At 44.3% G+C, this 24,420-nt stretch overlaps 2 protein-coding genes across 2 annotated transcripts in view; one reads left to right on the forward strand and one right to left on the reverse strand.

Annotated features, from left to right (window-relative positions):
- Positions 1-24,420, reverse strand: part of CDH8 (cadherin 8) — a 603,855-nt gene that overhangs the window by 404,940 nt on the left and 174,495 nt on the right. The gene's annotated exons all lie outside the window — the stretch shown is intronic.
- LOC137097566 (uncharacterized) lies at positions 10,110-13,915 on the forward strand. The gene is made up of 3 exons (XM_067471040.1): positions 10,110-10,141; positions 11,600-12,150; positions 13,338-13,915. Exons 2-3 carry the CDS (start codon positions 11,601-11,603, stop codon positions 13,910-13,912), a joined length of 1,125 nt encoding a protein of 374 aa, XP_067327141.1. The 5' UTR covers positions 10,110-10,141; position 11,600; the 3' UTR covers positions 13,913-13,915.

The raw sequence follows: 24,420 nt of genomic DNA on the forward strand, positions 1-24,420 counted from the left end.
ACACAATCTGAAGGCTGAGTGAAGAAGCTTGGAGGCAAATAGTTTTTCCAAATAATAGCCTCATGAGGAAGAAATTAGAAGCAACAGCTGGACAAAATCGGGGGGGGGGGGCATTCTTGAAATGTGGACAGCACATAGCAGAAGCTGCAAAACTTCTCTCTCAATTTTATGTAATGGATGGAAAATAAGATGAACAGGAAAAACTCACAGAGCCCACAGATGCGATGGTGATTTTAATCTACATGTGTTAACTTTTAGGAATCCCACTGGAGCATTGCAGCGCACCCAAATACCTGGGAGTCACTCTGGACCATGCTCTTACCTACAAGAAGCATTGCCTGAACATCAAGCAAAAAGTGGATGCTAGAAACTATCATACGAAAGCTGACTGTCACAACCTGGGGATCACAACCAGACACAGTGAAGACATCTGCCCTTGCGCTATGCTACTCTGCTGCTGAGTATGCATGCCCAGTGTGGAACACATCTCACTACACTAAAACAGTAGATGTGGCTCTTAAGGAGAAATGCCGCATTATCACAGGGTGTCTGCGCCCTACACCACTGGAGAAATTACACTGCTTAGCTGGTATTGCACCACCTGACATCCACCGGGAAGTAGCAGCCAATAGTGAAAGGACCAAGGCAGTGACATCTCCAGCTCATCCTCTGTTTGGGTATTAGCCAGCACGTCAATGACTTAAATCTAGAAATAGTTTTCTAAGATCTACAGAGACACTCGCTGGAACACCTCAGCAAGCGAGAGTCCAAAAGTGGCAGGCTCAAACCCAGAACCTCAACCAATGGCTGATACCAAATGAGAGACTACCCCCCTGGGCACAGAGAAGACTTGGTGACTTGGAAGGTTCTAAACAGACTGCGTTCTGGCACCACGAGATGCAGAGCCAACCTCAAGAAATGGGGCCACAAAGTGGAATCCACGACATGCGAGTACGGAGAGGAGCAAACCACTGACCACCTGCTGCAATGCACCCTGAGCCCTGCTACATGCACAATGGAGGTCCTTCTTGCAGCAACATCAGAAGCACTCTGAGTGGCCAGATACTGGTCAAAGGACATTTAATCAACTACCAAACTTGCAAATTTTGTGTTTTGTCTGTTTGTTTGTTTTATTCTGTTAGAAATGTAATACAATTGACTGGTTGCCCTGACACGACAAATAAATAAACTTTAAGACACCTTGAGCTCCAGTTCTGGAGAAAAGTAAACATGGGGTAATGATAGTTCCATTTTTTTATTGTGTCAGAGGCAAATCGGAGTTGCTTCTGGTGTGAGAGAATTGACTGTCTGCAAGGATACTTCCCAGGGGATGCCCAGATGTGTTACCATCATGTGGGAAGTTTCTCTCATGTCCCTGCATGGGAAGCTGGAGCTGACAGACATGATTCGAATCACCAACCTTCAGGTCTTCAGGCCAGCACTTCAGCCGGGACAAGGGTTTAGCCCTGTGCCGTCACACCCAGACCCTATAAAAATAAACTAAGATGTGCTTCTCTCTTTGTCTGGGTGGACTGTGGAAGTCTTTCTTTAGAAGCTTGAGATTTCAGCAACTGAGGCTACTACAGGCTTTGAACATCAAAACAGATTATTTATTTCTCAAACTGGATGGCTGTGTGCCAGCAGGTTGAGGTGACTCCAGCAAAGACGAAGATCCTATGGCTGGGTCGACCGGGCAGTGGGGATATCCATCTGCTCACCCTGGATGGCGAGGCACTACGCCCGTCACCATTGGTAAAGAGTCTGGGAATCCTTTTGGACCCTCTGCTGACGATGGAGGCCCAGATCTCCGCCGTTAGCAGAACCGCCTTTTTTCATCTACGGCAGGCTAGACGGCTGGCCCCTCCCTGTCCAGGGACAACCTAGCTACGGTGATCCAGGCTATGGTCATCTCAAGACTGGACTACTATAACGCCCTCTACATTGGCCTTCCTCTGTCGATGATCCGGAAGCTCAAGTTGGTACAAAATGCAGCTGCTCGGCTTCTTGCGGGAATTCTGATGAGATGCCACATAACACCCATCTTACTACTGCATTGGTTACCAATTGAGCACCAGATCACTTTCAAAGTGATGGTACTCACCTTTAAGGCCTTGCATGGTCTGGGGCCGATTTACCTGAGGGACCGCCTCACCCCCTACCAACCCCAGAGATCCCTCCGTTCTGAGGACCAAGATCTATTGGAAATTCCCAGTGTCAAGACCTTGCATCTAACAGCAACCAGATGCAGAGCCTTTACAGCAGTGGCACCATCACTCTGGAATACTCTGCCACCTGAAGTCCGTGCCTTGCGGGACTTATCAGCTTTCTGCAGGGCATGTAAGACATACCTGTTTTGACAGGCTTTTAATGTTTGATATTGCTGTTTTTAAATTGTTTTAAATTGTTTTTAAATTGTGTTCAATTTTAGCCATTCTTGTAAGCCGCTCCGAGCCCCAGGGGAGTGGTGGTATATAAGTTAGAATAATAAACAAATAAATAAATAAATAAATAAACTCCTTGCAGACTTGGCACAGCTTGTTAAAGTTACAAACAAAACAGTCAATTGGTGAAACAATAGAGATGATCTTTCTTTCCTTTTCTTTAGTTACTGAGATAACTTTTCTGTGGTGGCCCCTCGACTCTGGAACACCCTCCCCAAAGACATTAGACAGGCCCCTACGTTGGCAGTCTTCAGGAAGAATTTGAAGACCTGGCTGTTCTGATGTGCCTTTCCAGAATAGGAAAACTCCAACAACAAGTCCCAGAAGCACTTTAGTAGAACTTAAGATTGCTGGCACACTGCACTTGCCCTGAAATCCGACATATCACCTGTCACATCAGCACTTTTAATCTGTACCCATTACTTTGGTCCGGCCCAGTTTTTACTGTGTTTTGGTGTATTACTTTTATTGTTTTGTTGTTTTAATATTGCTTTAATTGTTTTGATTTGCTTTCAGTTGTGTATTGTTTATGCTATGTTTTGAGGCCTTGGACTTTGTAAGCCACATCAAGTCCTTCGGGAGATGCTAGCGGGGTACAAATAAAATTAATAAATAATAATAATAATAATAATAATAATAATAATACTTTATTTATACCTCACCACCATCTCCACCAATGGGGACTCAGGGCAGCTTACATGAGGCCAAGCCCAAACAGCAAATTACGATAGAATAAAAACCAAAATACAAGCAACAACACAGTAAAATACATAAAACATATGAATACAATAAGCAATATACAAATGCCAATCACAATGGCAATGAGCGGGCCGCATGTGCAAGATAAAATGCTAAAACTCAGGGTGAGATAAAAAAAGGAGCAGATTTGCGAGGGAGAACTCATAAAGAAAGAGGGTTGTAAAAAAGGGGGGGAGTGTACTCCAGGGACAATAACATTGAGGGGAGCAATAGAGTAAGGTTGTGTGGCTACTCTCCAAAGGTGCAACGGAAAAGCCAGGTTTTAAGGTTCTTTTTAAAGGTTTCTAAGGTGGGGGTTTTCCTAATCTCTCTGAGCAATGAGTTCCAGAGTCAAGGGGCCACAGAGGAGAAGGCTCTCTCCCTTGTGCCCACAAGACAGGCCTGTGATACTGGCAGGGGTGAAAGGAGGGCCTCCCCCAAAGATCGAAGAGCTCGGGCTGGTTCATGGAGAGAGATACGGTCACGAAGGTAGGCGGGTCCCAAATCATTTAGGGTTTTGTAGGTGATAATCTGCACCTTGAATTGGGACCGGAAGATAAATGGCAGCCAGTGAAGCTCCTTAAATGGGGGGTTGATAGCTTCCTGTAATTCGCCCCGGTTATTAATGTGATGGAAAAGAATAGCAGAACAGGATTTAATCCTATCTTATGGCATTGTCCTGCTAGGTAAGTAGAAAACAATTAGAAAGCATTATTTTCACTCTGCAAATACTCTGAGTAGGAGAAAATAATATTGATGAACTATATTGTCAAAGGTCCCCAATGAGATCTAGAGATATGACAAGCCTAAGCAAGAATCACTGATCAGGGAAGAAGGAATACATAGAAGTCAAGCCTAAACCTAAATTATAATGGGGTCAAGAACAATTCAGTGATTTCAGAATTCCTGAAATCAGTCTAATACCATGTTTTTGATCACACTACCTATATGAGAAAGTACTACAATTGTCCAAATAGAGAGGAATTCACACATTATCTGTCTCTAAAACCAGCAGATACACGACAGCTTCCTTTAAGCAACCCATCAGTGCACCTCTCCGGAGCAGTAGTATTGTTGTTAAGAACTGACACAAACTCAGATGAGGTGACCTTACAATCCATCATAAAAAAGTGAACAAACATGTAGTGATTTTCAAATGTCCAAAAGTCATGTCCACACCCTCAGACAATCTCAATAGAGGCAACATTTTCAACACAAAACAAAGAGAGGCTTAGAGAACCCCTTGTGCCCTGCACAAACTGACATGGAGTGAATGTGAGCGATTCTACGTAGCTGTAAATTGTCTAACAAATTGGCCACAGAAGGCTCTGTAGGATCCCTCACTCTCTGTGGTACTCACATCTAAAAGCTTTTTACTATTTGATGCAGTTTCTGATCCATGACACTGTACAGTTCTAATAGTGATGGAGAAACTTTCCTTCTGCACTATTCTCATGACCAGAGGAATGGTTTAGATTTAGAGAGTTTTTTCCATCTGACTTCAAACTTTCTCTCAAGTAGCTTCAGGTCCAATTGGCCCTGAGTAAACTACAGATTCACCAATAGCACTGAGTAGCAGTTGCGTGAACAGTCTGGGAAATCGGTTTGTCACTATATCATCATCATCATCATCATCATTTAATGGTCTGACTTGGCCACGGTAGTCCACGCTCTGGTTACATCCCGTTTAGACTACTGCAACGCTCTCTACGTGGGGTTGCCTTTGAAGACGGCTCGGAAGCTCCAACTAGTCCAACGTTCGGCAGCCATGATACTAACAGGAGCGGAGCGCAGGGAGCATACCACTCCTCTGCTGCGCCAGCTCCACTGGCTGCTGATCTGCTACCGGGCTCAATTCAAAGTGCTGGCGTTGGCCTTTAAAGCCCTAAACGGTTCTGGCCCAAGTTACCTATCCGAACGTATCTCTGCCTATCAACCCACCAGGACCCTGAGATCTTCTGGGGAGGCTCTGCTCTCTATCCCGCCTGCTTCAGAGGTGTGGCTGGCGGGGACGAGAGACAGGGCCTTTTCTGTGGTGGCCCCTCGGCTGTGGAACGCCCTTCCTATGGAGGTAAGATCAGCCCCCTCGCTAATGGTGTTCTGAAGAAGATTAAAAACTTGGATGTTCGAACAGGCATTTGGTTAATCAGTGCAATGAATGTGACGATTACAGGAATGGAAATATGGACGACGAATCTCTCTAGTGATGAGAAGCATTGTGTTGTTATTGTTGTGTAATACTGTATATTGTGCTTTTGTGTTTTAAATTGTATATTGTGACTGATTTCCCCTTGTTGTAAACCGCGTTGAGTCGCCGGTTAGGCTGAGAAACTGCGATATACAAGTAAAGTAAAGTAAATAAATAAATAAATCGCCCTCCATCCGAGAATGCTCTAGGCGATTTACAGCTAAATTATAAAAGATAAAATACATACATACAAAAATTAAAAATTAACAGAGATCGAATGCTCTAGTAAAAAGCCAGGTCTTAAGTGCGAGAGTAAAAGGTCCTAAGTCACGCATGGCTCTCATGTAGGGCGGCAAGGAATTCCACAAGGCAGGGGCAGAAATAGAAAAAGCCCTGCGTCTAGTCCTTTCCAAGTGCACTTCTCTAGGACCCGATATATAGAGAAAGTCGCGTTGGGCTGGTTGTTGTGGTCTCCGATGATGGGAGAAGGAGAGGCGGTCCCTAAGGTACCCTGGCCGTAAAGAATTTTAAAGGTCAGAACTAGCATCTTATACAGGCCACGGTACTCAGTTGGAAGCCAATGTAAATGTTGCAGCACTGGTGTTATATGGCATTTCATGGGTGTTCTTGTGAGTAGCCTGGCTGCCGCATTCTGAACAATACGAAGCTTTTGGGTCGTAGACATCGGAAGGCCCACATACAGGGTGTTGCAATAGTCCAGCCTAGACATGACCGTGGCATGGATGACAGTTGCCAGAGCCTCGTCAGATAGGTAGGGTGCCAGTTGCCTCGCTTGTCGTAGATGGAAGAAGGCCTGTTTGCTGGCAGCAGCGACCTGAGCTTCTATTGTCAGCTGTGAATCCAGGATGACACCTAAGCTCTTAACAGTGGTCGATGGAGATAGGGCGGCACCATGGAAGGTGGGTAATGGAGGAGTCAGACCTGCCGGGCGGCCATGCCAGAGAATCTCAGTCTTCGCTGGGTTCACCTTCAGTCTGCTAGCACGTAGCCAGTTTGACAGAGCTTCCAGACATAGGTGAAATTGTCTGGAATTGATGTTGTTCCAGGTGCAGAAGGAGTTGGGTATCGTGTGCATATGTCAGCCATCCGGGCTGTGATGATTTCCCCAGAATGTCCTTGAAAAAAAAATGCCATATTTTCCTGAACGCTGACTATCTTACTTAATTTTGAAAGACTATAAGAATCACATTATCTGTGATAAAGCCAGAATTGCACATTTGATCAGTGACCACAATCGAGTGCAAGTCCAATGCTGCAGATTTATATGACTGGTAACATATTACTTAATGTGAAGCAATGAGAAAACGTATATCAAGTGTTATAAAGGGCAGACCCAAAGAAGGAAAAAAATGAACTGCTCAGTCATGACATATCCTCCACTTTAAGTTTTCTTTCACTAGGAAGGGCATTCCAGAGGCAGGGGGGGGGGCACCAAGAAGGCCCTCTATCTCGTCCCCACCAACCGTGCTTGTGACGGAGGTGGGACCGAGAGGAGGACCGCCCCAGAAGATCTTAGAGTTAATGCCAGTTCATAGAAGGAGATGCGATTGCGGAGATAGGCGGGGCACGAACCGTTTAGGGCTTTATAGGTCATGACCTGCACCTTGAATTTGGCTCGGCAACTTATTGGCAGCCAATGAAGCTGTTTCAATAGGGGTGTTGTATGCTTCCTATAGTTTGCTCCAGTAAGGAGCCTGGCTGCTACCCGTTGTACCAGTTGATCCACATAACTCCAGCCTTGACCAAATTGCAGGGAAAACATAATTACTTGTGATGATTTTATTTATTTATTTATCTATTTACAGTTTTTATATTCCGCCCTTCTCAAATAAAATTTGAAGAAAACGGCACTCTCTAACTTGACACTTTCCAAAAGTCTTGGGCAAATGCCCCATTGATCCCCAAGTCACATGGCCAGTGACCAAGGGGACTCAGGGGACTCAGGGCGGATTACAGTGTACACATATATGGCAAACATTCAATGCCAATTTGACATACAACGTATACAGACATACACAGAGGTTATTTAACTTTTTCCGGCCACCAGGGGAGCTGTCGCTTTCATCGTCCATCTGCAACACTGATGAAGTACTTCCACATTCCCTGCATGTTTTTTGCTGGAGTGCTTTGCTGGAGTCTTTTTTATGGCCTCGTAAATTAGTTATTTTAACCTCCCCACACAAGGTGGTACCTAATTTTCCTACTTGACAGATACAACTGTATTTCGGGTTGCAAAGGTCGACAAGAGGCTACACAATTGGTTGGAAGCCCACTCCAACCTGGGCTGGTTTCAAACTCATGACCTTTTGGTCAGAGTGATCTTAATGCAGCTGACATTCAGCCAGTTGTGCCACAATCCTGGTGTGTATCCATAATACGTTGGACTTATTATAAGAAGGCATGATAGAGAAGACCACAATGCATGCTAAGGTGAAAGGTAGTAGGTAAAAAAAAAAGACTGCACTATAGATAGATTTCATCAAGCAAGCCATGACTCTGCAAAACCTTAGGGCTGCAAATCAGAGTGATTTGGAGGTCTCTTATTCAAAGCATCACCACAAATCAAAGTCAACTTAAGGGCAATTAAATACAGAATTAATTATGTCTCCACTATAATCACAGTGGGTTATTTCACCCTGAAATTCAGCTGAAGGGGTTTATTTTTGAATACTAGAAGTACCCCATGGTTGGCAAAAACATAAGCATAAAAGCGCACTCCAAGTGGCAAAAGCTCATCAGGACCTTGGACAGATCACAGGCTTCTGTGTAGAACCTCCTTCTCTCTCCTTCACCTCAGAAGTACGCTCCAAGCAATTTTGCGTCCTTTGTTTACTGCAAAGTGAGTAAAATGAAGCTTCGATATTTCACTTATAAGAATCAGAGTTATTTTTTGATGCTATATGACTCACTCCACAAGATTACAGGACGGATTTCTTTTTGCCTGTGCTTTGAAACTTCACTGTAATCTTAACCACGACTTCAAAACATTTTAACATACACATATCAAGATAAACTCTTGCTTTGCTTAGAGGATCCCCAGTGTTCATGTAATTACTATCAAGAAATAATGTAAATGAGCTTTTTCATGTGCTTGGTCTGTCTGCAGGAGACAATTTGGGGGCTTTATTTTTAAATGTAGAATGGTATAAACAAGAAAATTGACATTCCGCTCATAGATTTAGAGCGAACACCCATTTTCCTGAATGCCTTAAAGACTTTAAATGAGAGAGATAAGCAGTTCCTGTTGGTATTCATCTGGCATTTATTTTACATCTTTAAAATCCAATCTGAGATGGTACTTCAGTATCATATAGATTAAGTTATTGCCTGTTAATATATCTCATCCATGGAAAATAGGCATTGTGCTGCACTGATAAGGGACAACACATCTATAACTCAAAGAATGTACAGTGAGAATAAGTAATCACATCAAGATGAGCGAAGACTGGGAGGAAAAATTCACATTTACAAAGACCCTGGAGGGTTCTTCAAAAATTATGTAAGATTAGGAAATCTTTTATGTTTATTTAAGCATTCCTTTTGGGTAGAAAGGAATGGAAGATATTGACCCATTATAGGGTCTTAAACTCTTAAACTAAATAATCTCCATCGTTCCCCAAAGACGGACGTTCTCCCCACAGCCTGAAACCACATTAATTCTGTAAGGATCAATCAATATGCAGCATACCAAGAGCCTCCGTTGTTGCAATGGGTTAAACCCTTGTACCGGCAAGACTGACAGGTCAGAGGTTCAAATTCGGGGAGAGCGCGGATGAGCTTCTTCTGTCAGGTTCAGCTGCCCATGTTCAACATCTACACAAATGACCAGCCACTGCCAGAAGGGACAGAGAGTTTCATCTACTGCAACGCTCTCTACGTGGGGCTGCCCTTGAAGACGGCCCAGAAGCTCCAGCTAGTCCAGCGCGCGGCAGCCATGTTACTAACAGGAGCGGGACGCAGGGAGCATACAACGCCCTTGTTGTACCAGCTCCACTGGCTGCCGATCTGCTACCGGGCCCAATTCAAGGTGCTGGTGTTGGCCTACAAAGCCCTAAACGGTTCCGGCCCAAAATACCTGTCTGACCGCATCTCGGCCTATGAGCCCACGAGGACTTTGAGATCGTCCGGGGAGGCCCTTCTCTCGATCCCACCTGCCTCACAGGCACGCCTGGCGGGGACTAGGGACAGGGCCTTCTCAGTGGTGGCCCCCCGGCTGTGGAACACCCTCCCCTAATGGGAAAGGAATGAAAAGAACAAACTGGAAGGTTTTTGAGGGCTATATGAAAACTGAAAATTAAATAAAAGACAATGAAAAGAGAAATGGAAGTGGAAGGGGAAAGGATATTCCTTTCGGCCATTCTACTTTTTTAGAATAAGAGAGAAGAACTTAAGAACGGTGATGTAATAAAATGAACAGTTCAACAAACTCTATTTTTTCTTTTTCTTTTTCTTTTTCCCCCTCTTGTTCTTTTCCATTTCCTACTTTCCTACCTTCTACATAATATTCCCCCACTTTCCTTGTAATTCTATATTCTTTCAACAAAAGTTGTAATAAATTTGAAAAAGGGACTCTCCACACCAACCCAGTTGGTGGGGAGAGCGATTTGCCCCACCCCCTGAAGGGAGAGTTTAGGAGGTTCCTTTAGAACCTCCCGGAAGAGGGGCGGGGGCTGGCTTATCACGTGAGCCAGCCCCTTACCTTCAGTCTTGCTGGACTTTCCGTGAGGCAAGACGCGTGTTTGAAGAGCTCCAGGTCGGTCTTGGGCTGCTTGGGAAGGAGGGCGCCGCTTCTCCTTCCCCTTAGGGAGCCGACTTGGAGCCTTGGCTTCTTTGGATCGGCGGCCGTCGTTTCCATCGCCGCCCGCTATCTGAAGCCAGCTGGCTCGCGAGTGTGAGCGGCGCGCGATTGCGCTGGGTTTTTTGCCGCCGCGGCCGCCGGCCTTTGGCTTTTTTCCCCTTCAAGGCTGCGCGGGGAGAGGCGGGCTGCGCGCTCCCGGAGCTCGGCCTGTGCTTCAGCCTGTGTTTAAGGGAGCGCGATGCCGGGAGTGCGATGCCGGATGGCTCCCTCTGGGCGGCGTAATTTAAAGGAACGCGATGCCGGGGGGCTCCTTCGGGACGCGCTCGCGCCGGGCGCTTTAAGATGGCGGGCGTGCATGTGTGGCGGGAACGGCCGCCATTTTGGGGCCTATGTTGGTTGCGCATTGCTGGCCGCCATCTTGGGAGCGCCTGTGGCGCAGCCATTTTAGGGCCTATAATGATTGAATAAGTAATATACTTAGAGTTAATTAGTTGATATGCTTAGACTTACTTAAACCCCCCCCCCATCATTTATAAGGGTAACCCCCATACCCTCTCCTCACCTTATGGCTGCTGTGGTCACTGATGGTTTGGAGGGATCAGGCTTCTTCTTGATAAGGGGTTGTTTAATGGTGTAAGGGGCTGGTGGGATTTATGTTACGCATTCTTCAGTTGCTGTTTATATCAGGCAACAGTAAGGAATTAAATGAATACAGTAAATAAAAGAAATTGCTGCCAGGAGTCTGCGGCTGCAGATTTCGCAATTCTGGGGGATGTGGGAACCGGTGTGCACTCCTGCTAGATTATAGTCATAATCACGCATTCCTGTTTGATTATTGAGCCCATGTTTGTCAACTGACATTTATTAAGCTGAGTAAAATTAAGTGCGTGGGTCTCTAGCAACTCGGGATGCTATCATCCTTTAGTAGGAGAGAGTGTTGGGACATGGTGCCTCTTCCAACTCTTTGATTCTATGAGAGTGGTGGGACATGGTGCCTCTTCCAACTCTTTGATTCTATGATTATATTATCCTGTAAGCAGGAGAAGGATTCTATTATCCTCCAGCAGGAGGGAATGAGGGAACATGGGCCTCTTCCAACTCTTTGATTCTACGATTCTATTCCACTGTAAGCGGGAGAGGGCGATGAGACATGGTGCAGCTTTCAACTCTTTGATTCTATGATTTTAAGGCAGCTTGGGCACCATAAGCTTGAGTGGAGGAATGCCACAATAGAACGCTTGCAATTATAGGTGGGCAAGGAGTGGAATGGGCCGTCCCTTCCAACTCTTTGATTCTACGTTTACGTGGAGCTGTGGGCGATTTTGGTTTACGGGAGGGGTGTTGCCAGGAGGGCGTCAGCGCTCGGCAGGTGGTGCAGGCTCTCATTGGCATTCTACCCCTTTTATTTTGTAGGATGCCGTCAAGGAAGAACAAAGGGGGCCCTAAGGGGAAGGGTCCCGCTGAGAAGACGAGTCGCAAGCGCCCTTTGCGGCAGGATGGGTCGTCGTCGGATGAAGAGGGGGTGTCCATAGAAGATTTGGAGGCCCTTCTTCAGCGTGTCAACCAAATAGAGCAAAATAGGGGGGTTGGTTCGGGTGGGGCTGGTTCAGGCCCCACTCACAGGGCAAGTAAGAAACAGTTGTTCAAATCTCTGTTGTCGCGTGTTTCTATTATAGAATCGGCATCAGCCGCGGGGGCGGAAAGGGCGGTCCGGCTTCCCGAACAACTGGCGGATCCGGGGGCTGCTGGGGGCTCCTCTGTGCAAAACATCACTAGCCCCGAAGTTCATCTGTCTGTGCAGGTTTCATCGGGCTCCTCAGCGGCTGCTGTGGCCGGACCCTGTCAGCCCACGGCATTGGCCTCTACGTCCAGTGCTGTGGCCGGGTCCACTCAGGCGGTTGGGTCGACTGTTGCTGCTGGCGATGTCGCAGGGCGTGAGCAGTTGGTGTCGGATGTCTCAACAGGTACTTCCACCACACTCACAACAGCATGTGCCACACTCACATCGGCATCTACTTCGGCCTCACTCACTTGGCCATGGAGCCAGGGGCGGGCTCAAGCGGGGGTGGGGACGCAGTCACATGTTGCAGTTGGGACTCAGTCTGTGGGTAGTTTGGACCCCAAGATAGGTGAAAATTCGGGGGATGCCAACGCGCAAGCGGTTAAGCCGGGTACTGTCACCTTAGAGTCGGCCAGAACGGGGGAAGCAAGTAAATTTTGGGGGACTGCAAAATGGCCCCCACAGGCGACACCTACGGTGAGCCTTTCAGGTTTGGGTTCCCATTTGGCTTCAAAAACAATGGAAAAGATATTAAGAAACGAATATGTCGATATCTTTTCTTTATACTTCCGGGATATGGATAAAAAAGAAAAGGAGGATTTAGATGAGGATAGTAAGGAGAAGATCAAGAAGCGCAAGGTTGAGCAGAATTGGGAGAATTGGCTCCCTTGTTTCACAATGTATGCGAACCTGCTTTCTGATGCTGCCCCGGAAAGGGCTACGGCTTTGTGGCAGTATCAGAATATCATTAATAAAGCGTACGTTAGTGGCCCTCCTAACGCTTGGCTGGAATATGATAGACGGTTTAGAACCGAGGCGGCTTCGCATCCGGACAAGCGTTGGGACTTGATTGATGATCAAATTTGGATCGAAGTGATGAACCCATCTAGGGCTTCCTCTGCCTTGAAGGCGGACAGTGGGCACACTATTCAGAACACAGCGGGACAGCCCTCTCGGCAGGGGGCTCCCCAGCTGCAGTCCCAGGGCCAAAAGCCTTTATGCTGGGAATTTGTGGCTCAGGGAGCCTGTTCACGGAAGGACTGTCGCTTCGCGCACTCGTGTGCCATTTGTTATGGGACTCACCCATCCCGAAATTGCCCCAAGGGGAGAGCTGTGAGGAGTAATACTAGGGACACTCAATTCGTTAAAAAACCTTCAGAACAGGCCGCGGTTGCACAGGGGCCTCAGCCTAATTAAATTAAATCAGTTGTAGGATTGGCTGGATCAGTTCTCCCAAAAAGGGGGCAGTTAAGTACCTATGGGAAGGTTTTAGAGGGTTTTCATTTTCCTGTGTTACGGGGCGGGGGGAAATAGGTCGATTACCGGCGATAGGTTCGCCCTGTGCTTGTTTGTTTGTCGCTTATTTTGCAGGAACTGCCAGGCTGGTGCTTAGATGGAGAATCCTTGTGGTGAGCATAATTATGTCCACTGGGCGGAGAGATACGCCAGGAACTCATCCTTTGGCCAGCGTCTGGGTGCGCTTCCACTGCATTGGGCGAGTGGAAGGGTGTTCGGGGCCCTCGTTGGGCCAGTGCTCCATATCGGAGGTAACGTTCTGGGCCTGCTTTACAGCAGGGCCCGGTATCTACAAGCCCGTGCTGACATTTTTAGATCTGGCAGGCATGGCCCCGGGTTCACATCGCTTGGTCGGCCATCATTCCACGCCTTCGGTGGCAGGAGGCGGTGATGTCAGAAAGCTCGAGAAGGCCAGAAAGCGGGTGAACCGGGCCATGCGCACGGCTTTAGCACGGGGCAGGGGGTCTTACATCCCACATAAGGACATCACGCATGACAAAACACAGTTTTACCGTTCTGACGGGGTTCATTTAACTGAGTTGGGTAACGCAAACTTTTTAGATGATTTGCAGTTAGGCATTCAGGAAGTTTTAAGGGGCTTGGTGGGGGATGGGGGCGAAATGGACATTTGCCCCCAATCTGTGGCATAAATAGTTCAGTCTCGTTATTTCAGGGGTTAAGGGGCAAGGGACTCTCCACACCAACCCAGTTGGTGGGGAGAGCGATTTGCCCCACCCCCTGAAGGGAGAGTTTAGGAGGTTCCTTTAGAACCTCCCGGAAGAGGGGCGGGGGCTGGCTTATCACGTGAGCCAGCCCCTTACCTTCAGTCTTGCTGGACTTTCCGCCCGCCACTCCCGCCCGTTGACAGTATAATTTGGGTTGCCCATTGGAGCCGGGTAGGAATTTTTTCCCTCTCATGTTCTGGGGGGTTTTTTCGCCTACCCTATACTGTTATTAGGGGCTAGATGGAGTGGTTTGGTTTAACTAGGCCAGCATAAATAGTTCAGGAAAACACTGACATGGAGGTATACACATGGCACCCATGACGGGTGGGGGGCACTGTACAACAAACACTCACCTAGAAGTCAACAAATGGGTGAGGGGACATCAATTGGCCCAGTAAAGGGAGAAGCTGATATCAATAAGCGGACGCAGGCTTCTCCAGACTTTTACCTTCAGGTTGCCCGGTTGGGGATCCAGGGCACATTGACATCACACAATCAGTAGCTGGGGACGATGCCTCAGCTTGCCACCAAGTTCCTTGACACTTAGTTTAGTTCAGGTAAAGTTAAATAGGTAACATTTAATAAAAGTTGCCCAATTTGAATCCATACTTTTGTTGTCTGTCTCGTTATTTCAGGGGTTAAGGGGCAAAAATCCAATATAATGTACAAGACATTTTCAGAATATTCTTTCTGCTATTTATATTATTGTATTATTATTGGGTGAAATGTTTCAAAATAATGACCAAGGAGCTGTGTCATAATCATTCTTAGTCTGCATATTATAAATAAGGGAAATGGGAAACAGATATAATAGAAATCTGCATTCTTAATTTTGGAACAGTCAGAAGATGACTCAGGGAGACAATCCAGCTGCCTTCTTAATTTTTCTATGAAAGTTTAGCTGTATCAGGTTTTCTACATTAATTTCAGCTGTTTATGCTCATTTATATGACTAATGAAAGGTAGTAAAAGGAGCTATTAACTTTCAAGAAAATGTAATGTGTAACTAAATGTTACTAGTCATTCGAGAACAGTTTCAGCCCGTTGTTGTTGTTGTTGTTGCTGTTGCTGCTGCTGCGACTGTTGTTGTTAGCATTCTTCTCCGGTATTGTTATGGCTTATACAATTTCCAATCCAGCAAATTGGTGGGGATGAGGGACGGGGCCTTCTCTGTAGTAGCCCTCCCCAAGGACATCAGACAGGCCCCTGCGCTGGCAGTCTTTAGGAAGAGCTTGAAGACTTGGCTATTCCGGTGTGCCTTTCCAGAATAGGAAACCACAGCAACATGTCCCAAAAGCACTTTACTAGAGACTTAAGATTGTCCGCACATTGTACTTACCCAAAAATCCTTATATTTCAACTGTCATACTCAGCACTTTTAATCTGTACCCATCTACACTTGGCCCGGCCTTAGTTTTATTGTGCTACGGTGTATTGTTTTTATTGGACGAGGGACAGGGCCTTCTCAGTGGTGGCCCCTCGGCTGTGGAATGCCCTACCTGTAGACATTAGACAGGCCCCTTCACTGTTGGCGTTCCGGAGGAAGGTGAAGACCTGGCTCTTCGAACAAGCGTTTGGCTAAACAGTGCAATTGATTATAGGAATACGGTACAATCGAACATAGGAACATGGAACAAAGGATTATGAGAATGGTTTCTGATTTGGTGTTGAGGCGTTATGATAATGATTGTTTATTGATATTGATTGTTATGTATAATGTGTTTTAATTGCCTATGATACTGTCTTGTGATAATTTGTACTTTGTAAACCGCTTTGAGTTGCCTAAGGGCTGAGAAAAGCGGTATAGAAATAAAGTAAATAAATAAATGTTTACGGTTATTGCTTAATGTTTTGATTTGCTTTATGGTTTATGTGTATTGTTGTATTGTTTTATTAAGGCCTTGGCCTTTGTAAGCCGCATCGAGTCCTTCGGGAGATGCTAGTGGGGTACAAATAAAGTTAATAATAATAATAATAATAATAATAATAATAATAATAAAGCTACCAAGAAGCTACACTGTGCCTGGTTCCATGAAGATATGCTTGGGTTAGGCAGGTTTGAAGAATTACAGTTTTCCAAAATACCTATATCAAATGACCTAATCAGTAACTTCCAGCCATTTCCATGTTATGACAACCCTAAGGTGACTGTATCATCAGGTTCTCTTGGCAATAATTGCTCAGAGAAGCTTTTGCATTGACCTCACCACAAAACAAGATGGAAATCTGCCTTGCTGTTGTGAGGCATTCACTACTTCTTTTACCCAATATGCCCATTCCTCTTGGGTTGCTTTCAAAAGCCGGGAATATCTTAGATCCAAAATGTGATGTATGTTACCAAAAGATAGCAAATCCAAAAAAAAGTGAAAAAAGGAGTTATACGTGGCAACATACTGTTGGCTATGAGTAGAATATCATGCACAACCAAAACTATCAAAATGTACCAAATACACAAACATGTGGACAATTTCAACAGAAAGGAGGAAACCATGAAAATGAACAAGATCTGGCTACCAGTATTAAAAAATTCTAAAATTGCAACAGCAAAAACAGCAGAGAGGAAACAGGCAGGGACATCTAATTACCTTTCAAGAAGAGTTTGCTCCAGGCACAGTGAGCCCATTGTATGCTAATCAAGGTGATCAGTTGAAAGATCCACACCTAGCCCAACTGACAAAAGTCCTTTGTCTCACCCTGGTCATTCCACAGATATATAAACTAGGGCTGGGCGGTTTCGTTTCGTTAATTCGTAATTCGTTAATAATTCGTTATTTTTTTAATTACAAAACGATAACGAACCATTCTGGAGGAATTTTTTAAAAAAACGAATTTTTAAACACGTTTTGTAAATGCTTCGTATTTCGTTATTGTATTCGTTTCGTTATTGTTCTGAGGTCGTTTCATTATTATTTCCGCATGTCTGGGGCAAGTTTTTTGTTTAATTAGTGAAAAAAAATTATAATATCACACCAACAGTCAACAACAGAGGGAGAGGGAAGCTTCAGAAGGTTTTGGAGGTTTTTTAGCGTATTTCACGGTCGCGTCCACCATTAACGAATCCATTCGTTATTGTTTCGGAAATCGATTTGTTAATGTTTTGTAATTTTTTTCACATTTACGAAATTTCGTAAATATCGAACTTTTTAAAAGGAAAATTTTGTAATTATTTTAAATAACAAAACGCAAAAACCCCCAAAAAACGAATCGATTTTAGAAACAATTTTTTCCGTTGTTACCCAGACCTAATATAAACCCCTTTTTCTGAGTTCCAACAGACCTCACCTCTGAAGATGCTTGCCATAGATGCAGGCAAAACGTCAGGAGAAATGCCTCTAGAACATGGCCATATAGCCCGAAAAAACCCACAAGAACTTTGTATCAGATCCCTTCAGTACAGAGCTTGGAAAAATTCATTTTCTAGCAAAATAATGCACATCCTCAGCATATATATTTTTTATTCCTCTAACATTTGTTCAGATGGATTTGTTACTTTTGGGGAAAACAAACTCCAGATATGTTCTCACTTTTCCAAGAATCTGTCTTTGTTCTAACTCTCCATGCCCTGAAATTTCATTACTCACAATGCATCCAATAACAGCCACAAGATTGCATCCAACTACAACATCCAAGTCAATTCAAATCCAAGCAATTTGATCTGCAAAGTCTTGTGCAACTTCTTCACAGTGAGCTGTTGAGTAATTTTTGTTTTCTTTTCCGAGGCGAGAGTGTAAAAGTCCTCTGACCACTCTGGAGAGTTCCACTGGAAAACAGATGCAATTATGACAGATAAGGATAGTTTCTTCACTGCCACCATTGCCATGGCATTGGCTTTTTGATGAGCTCTAGCCTGTGATTGCTCTATATATATTTCTGGAAAGTGTGTGTGTGTGAACAGAAAAAAAAATCACAATGTGTGTCTCAATGGTGACTTCTGTTTTGAGGATTTTTTGGGAGAGGATGCACAAAATAACCCACTGCTTCTGAAGTCGAGCATGCCCCCCCCCCCCCATAAGAGGTAGTAACTAGGCCTGGGTAACAACGGAAAAAATTGTTTCTAAAATCGATTCGTTTTTTGGGGGGTTTTGCGTTTCGATTTTAAAAAGAATTCCAAATTTTTTCTTTTAGAAAGTTCGATATTTACGAAATTTCATAAATGTTAAAAAAATTACGAAACAATAACGAATCGATTTCGAAACAATCACGAATCGATTCGTTAATGGCGGACGCGACCGCGAAATACGCTAAAAAACCTCCAAATGGGACAGGGGGAACTTCTGAAGCTTCCCTCTCCCTCTGTTGTTGACTGTTGGTGTGATATTATAATTTTTTTTCACTAATTAAACAAAAAACAACTATAAAACTTGCCCCAGACATGCGGAAATAATAACGAAACGACTTCAAAACGATAACGAAACGAATACATAACAAATCCGAAACAATTACGAAACGAATTTAAAAATTCGTTTCATTTTTAAGTTGCTCCAGAATGGTTCGTTATCGCTTCGTTATAAAAAAAAATAACGAATTTTTAACGAATTACGAATTAACGAAACGAAACCGCCCAGCCCTAGTAGTAACTGCAAAGGGCAAGGGCACCAGACTGCACAATAGGAGTTAAGTCTTGGTCAATTTGCCAAGACACTAACAACAACAAGGACCCCATGAGGCTTTCGTGGAGCAGATTGGTCCCTGGGCTCCAGCCTTTGGAAAGAGTTAGTTTTCCAAGGACGAAGGACAGACTTCAACCCCAGTGCTGCAGGGCTCCATACCTTGGCTTAGTGGAAATCATCAGACTTCTTTTTATGATCTTTGGACTTCCTGCCACATTTTGGACTCCTCTTTCCTTCATGAACTTGTTTTCACCCATGAATTTTCCCAAAATGAGCTATGAATTCATACTATGCCATGATAAAGGCTTATATCAACTGCTCTGTTGGGGGGGGGGGCAGGGGGGGAGAGATGCCTAGATATAATTTCCTTGTGTATGATCTCTATATTTCTATATTTCCCCTTGTGTTTCTGACACTTTCCTGACCCTTTGCCCCACTCCCTTCACTTAAGAAAATATGTAAGGAAGTCACCCAGCCCCAAGGAATGAAAGCTTCTCTCAATTTACAAAATTGAGAGAAGTCTGAATTGATTTATAGTTAGTTGGAATTTGTAGTAGTTATAGAGTATAGGAATAATTTAGTGATAAAGGTATGTTTACTTAATGTGTTTATGTTAAATAAAAATAATTTAAAAAAAGAAAAAGAAAAAAAAGGAATGAAAGCGTATACAGAAACTCTCATTAGGACATCTCTTGCATGGACAGTAGAAAAAGAACCATTTCCTGACCTTGGAGGATCAGACCACCAGGAGATGATTCATTTGGCAGAATTTAATCATTTTTCAACAAGATAAGGGGGAATCTTCCCCACCGGACCTGTTTACATCCCATTGATAACATATACCAAAGTTTGCTTCCTTTAACATTCACACCTAGCTGCAGCAGGGGAGAGTTCCTTGCCCCACCCCAGCCATTCCACAGATATATAAACCCATTGTCCTAATTCCAACAGACCTCACTACCTCTGAGGATGCTTGCCATAGATGCAGGTGGAACGTCAGGAGAAATGCCTCTAGAACATGGCCCTATAGCCCGAAAAAACCCACAAGAACCTTTGCTTCCTTTGTCCCCCTGTCTCGCAGTCAAGGAAAAACCCGGATTTTGCTGCCACATGTTCATTGTCTCCACTCACAAAACAATAGGCCGGCTTGACTGGCAGATCCCCTCAGAACTCGTTAAGCCTCTTGGACATTTCCTGAGCCATAATCCATTTAAAAATGCATTGTGTTCCCTTGTCCCGCCTCCCTCCCTCCTGATTCACTGAAGCGCCGATGCGGCAGAAGCTTTCCCACTGGTTCTGGCGCACTGCAGCCGCTCTGTGATTGGCCCAGGCACTTAGGAGGTGGACGAGCCTCCTCCCAGCTGCTAGCGCACCAGCCAATCACTTTCAAGACCGGAAGGAGGTGGGAGCGGGAGATTTGAAACGCACAACTCTGTATTTTCTATAAAAATGGCATTTATTGTGTAACCTTTCATGCTCTGCTTTGGCGAATGATTGCGGCTCTGCATCCTTTTTAAGCTGAATCGCTAATAAACCTTGGTGGCACTTCCTTCAACTTGGTGACACCTTTTATTGGGAAAAATCAGGGGAAAATATTAGGCCTGGGTAACAACGGAAAAATTTGTTTCTAAAATCGATTTGTATTTGGGTTTTTTTTTTGTTTCGATATTTAAAATAATTACAAAATTTTCCTTTTAAAAAGTTCGATATTTACGAAATTTTGTAAATGGTAAAAAATTAATGAATCGATTTCCGAAACAATAACGAATCGATTCGTTAATTGCGGACGCGACCGCGAAATACGCTAAAAAACCTCCAAAAACTTCTGAAGCTTCCCTCTCCCTCTGTTGTTGACTGTTGGTGTGATATTATAATTTTTTTTCACTAATTAAACCATAAAACTGGCCCAGACATGCGGAAATAATAACAAAACGACCTCAAAACAATAACGAAACGAATACAATATCGAAATACGAAGCATTTACAAAACATTTTTGAAAATTCATTTTTTTTAATAATTGCTCCAGAATGGTTCGTTATCGTTTTGTAATTGAAAAAATTAACGAATTATTAACGAATTACGAATTAACAAAACAAAACCGCCCAGCCCTAGTGGATATATATTTTTTAATTTAAAAGCATACACTTTGGTATAAAATTGTTTCCAAAAACACCTTGAGCCATGCAAATTCTGATAAAAACTGAGCAGGAATTCTTTCACCTGCAGCTGGGAAAAAGCTACAGAAACTATTCATCCTTACATGCAAGGCAGAAATAGTTAATCATTTAAATCCCTAGTATTAGCTGCTGTGCTCAGTTTTAGTGTCTTGCAAGTATGAGTTGAGAACATATAAATCCCTGCTGGTGCAAAATGCAATCTCTTCACCTGTACTGTGAACAACAACAAAGTCATTAGGGAGATGCTACATACAATTGAGCAGCATATGCAATTTGGCCCTGAGTGGTACCCAAGTGTTAGAACTTTCCCAGTAGTGTCTGAAGAGCTGATCTATACGGTATGCTCAATGTCATATCAGCAAGTGGTTTCAAAACTCACTTTAGAATCACAGATAACTTGTTTTAGGGCAAAGGTAACTACTTGTTCTACAAAATGTAAAGGCTTGCTGGATATCGTGTGTAACCCTTTCAATCCCAGACTTGGTGCTTTTTCATGTTGTTGTACATTGACTTATTGTAAAACAGAAAACAGTGCTTAACGCCTGTGTAAAGAGCATCCTTACATGACAGGCAGGTTATTCTTTTCATTTGGTTGATGACAGAAATGGGATAATGGCATTTTATCCAATGAAGCTAAAGGAACTAGTGACCAGGCATTTCAACTTGGAACTTCAGAGCCACTCTGATCTGTGCCTGTTTTCATTGAGTGCCTATATAAGACTACTAAAAGGGATGAGGAGAGAGCCGCTGCAGTCACAGCCCATGGTATGGTTATGTTCTTGTTGGAGAGGGTGGAAAGATGTACATGCAGCATGTGCAAGTTGGTGGTCTGGTAAAAGACAACTTCCAGCAAATTGAGGCCCTTGGTTACCTACATTTCAGCAAATTAGGAGGCCCTAAGGTTTTTTTGGACAGCCTGGATCAGTTTGTTCTGGATGACAAACACATCAGGGGTGTATTGTCGAAGGCTTCCATGGCTGGAATCACTGGGTTGTTCTAGAAACTGGGCAATGTTCTAGAAACATTCTCTCCTGACGTTTCACCTGCATCTATGGCAAGCATCCTCAGAGGTTGTTCTAGAACTGGGCAATGTTCTAGAAACATTCTCTCCTGACGTTTCACCTGCATCTATGGCAAGCATCCTCAGAGGTTGTGAGGACCTCACAACCTCTGAGGATGCTTGCCATAGATGCAGGTGAAATGTTAAGAGAGAATACTTCTAGAATATGGCCATATAGCCCAAAAATTATGGCCATATAGCCCAAAATTGTGGCAAGTTCTTAGTGGGATGGGCATACCAAGGCACCTTGTCTCTCTCCTGAGGAATCTGTACAAGGACCAAGTCGCAACAGTAAGAACTGACCACGGAACAACAGACTGGTTCAAGATTGGAAAAGGCGTACGGCAAGGCTGCATACTCTCACCCAACCTTTTTAACTTGTATGCAGAACACATCATGCGATGTGCGGGGCTTGAGGAATGCAAAGCTGGGGTGAAAATTGCTGGAAGAAACATTAACAACCTCAGATATGCAGATGACACCACTCTGATGGCCGAAAGCGAGGAGGAGCTGAGGAACCTTCTAATCAAGGTGAAAGAAGAAAGTGCAAAAGCTGGGTTGCAACTAAACATCAAAAAAACCAAGATTATGGCAACAAGAATGATTGACAACTGGAAAATAGAGGGAGAAATTGTGGAGGCCGTGACAGACTTTGTATTTCTAGGTGCAAAGATTACTGTAGATGCAGACTGTAGCCAGGAAATCAGAAGACGCTTACTTCTTGGGAGGAGAGCAATGTCCAATCTCGATAAAATAGTAAAGAGTAGAGCATCAGACTGGCAACAAAGATCCGCCTAGTCAAAGCCATGGTATTCCCTGTAGTAACCTACGGATGTGAGAGCTGGACCTTAGGGAAGGCTGACCGAAGGAAGATAGATGCTTTTGAGCTGTGGTGTTGGAGGAAAGTTCTGAGAGTGCCTTGGACTGTGAGAAGATCCAACCAGTCCATCCTCCAGGAAATAAAGCCCGGCTGCTCACTGGAAGGAAGGATACTAGAGACAAAGTTGAAATACTTTGGCCACATCATGAGGAGACAGCAAAGTCTAGAGAAGACAATTATGCTGGGGAAAGTGGAAGGCAAAAGGAAGAGGGGCCGACCAAGGGCAAGATGGATGGACGGCAACCTTGAAGTGACTGGACTGACCTTGAAGGAGCTGGGGGTAGTGACGGCCGACAGGGAGCTCTGGCGTGGGCTGGTCCATGAGGTCACGAAGAGTCGGAGACGATTGAATGAATGAACAAGCCCAAAAAAACCTACAACAACCCACATCAGGGATGTCTTAGAGGAAGAGGTCATTGCTCAAAGATAGGAGGCAAGCATTTGTAGAAACATGACTCTCAGAAACAGAAGGAAAAAAGCTCATTCTGTGAGTTTGGAGCAACATAATTGATTTGAAGCTCTCTTTTCTTTACCAGTCATGATGATGAACACCAACAAGAGCAGTAGTCCTCAAAGAACATGTGATCTTGGAAGATTCAGCATATGCAATGGCGTTTGCCATTTTTCAGCAAAAGCATGTGTGTATTAGGAACTCCCTGTTGAAGAGAAGACAAGCAGTGGTTTGCAGGCCTGGCATGATGTCCTGAGAGATGTGCTGTCTCTCTGAGGTAAAATGTTGCGATGTTACAGATTTGTCTGACTAGTCTGATTTTTACCCTTTCCTTTTGGTCTACTACATGGGAACCAATGACACTCCAAGGAATAGCCTTAGGATATGATAAAAAATAATAAGACTCTGTGTACGTTGAAGGATTTTAACACACAAGTTATCATTTCACTTTTCTTTCCAGTTGAAGGACATGGTTCAAGAAGAGAGAGAAGAACAGTGGAGATAAGCAATTGGCTTCATGTATAGTGCAAAGATTACTGCAGAGGCAGACTGCAGCCAGGAAATCAGAAGACACTTACTTCTTGGGAGGAGAGCAATGTCCAATCTCGATAAAATAGTGAAGAGTAGAGACATCACACCGGCAACAAAGATCTGCATAGTCAAAGCAATGGTATTCCCCATAGTCATTTATGGATGTGAGAGCTGGACCATAGGGAAGGCCGAGCAAAAGAAGATAGATGCTTTTGAACTGTGGTGTTGGAGGAAAGTTCTGGGAGTGCCTTAGAGCGCGAAAAGATCCAACCAGTACATACTTCAGGAAATAAAGCCTGACTGCTCATTGGAGAGAAAGATAGTAGAGGCCAAGATGAAGTATTTTGGGCACATCATGAGAAGAAAGGAAAGCTTAGAGGAGACAATGATGCTGGGGGAAATGGAAGGAAAAAGGAAGAGGGGCCGACCAAGGGCAAGAGGGATGGATGGCATCCTTGAAGTGACTGGATTGACCTTGAAGGAGCTGGGGGAGGTGACGGTCGACAAGGCACTCTGGCATGGGATGGTCCATGAGGTCACGTAGAGTCGGAAGCAACTGAACGAATGAACAACAACAGTGCCATCTAGAACAATTTGGTTTCTTCTATAGTATCATGAAGATGAACTTCTAGCAAGTGATGGATTGTACCTCAGAGAAGCTGGCAGGATTTTTTTTTCTAAGAGTCTCACAAACCTCATCAGGAAGGATTTAAATCGAGTTAT

Source organism: Anolis sagrei, chromosome 8, assembly GCF_037176765.1.
Source record: "Anolis sagrei isolate rAnoSag1 chromosome 8, rAnoSag1.mat, whole genome shotgun sequence".
In the NCBI taxonomy this organism is placed as follows: Eukaryota; Metazoa; Chordata; class Lepidosauria; order Squamata; family Dactyloidae; genus Anolis; species Anolis sagrei.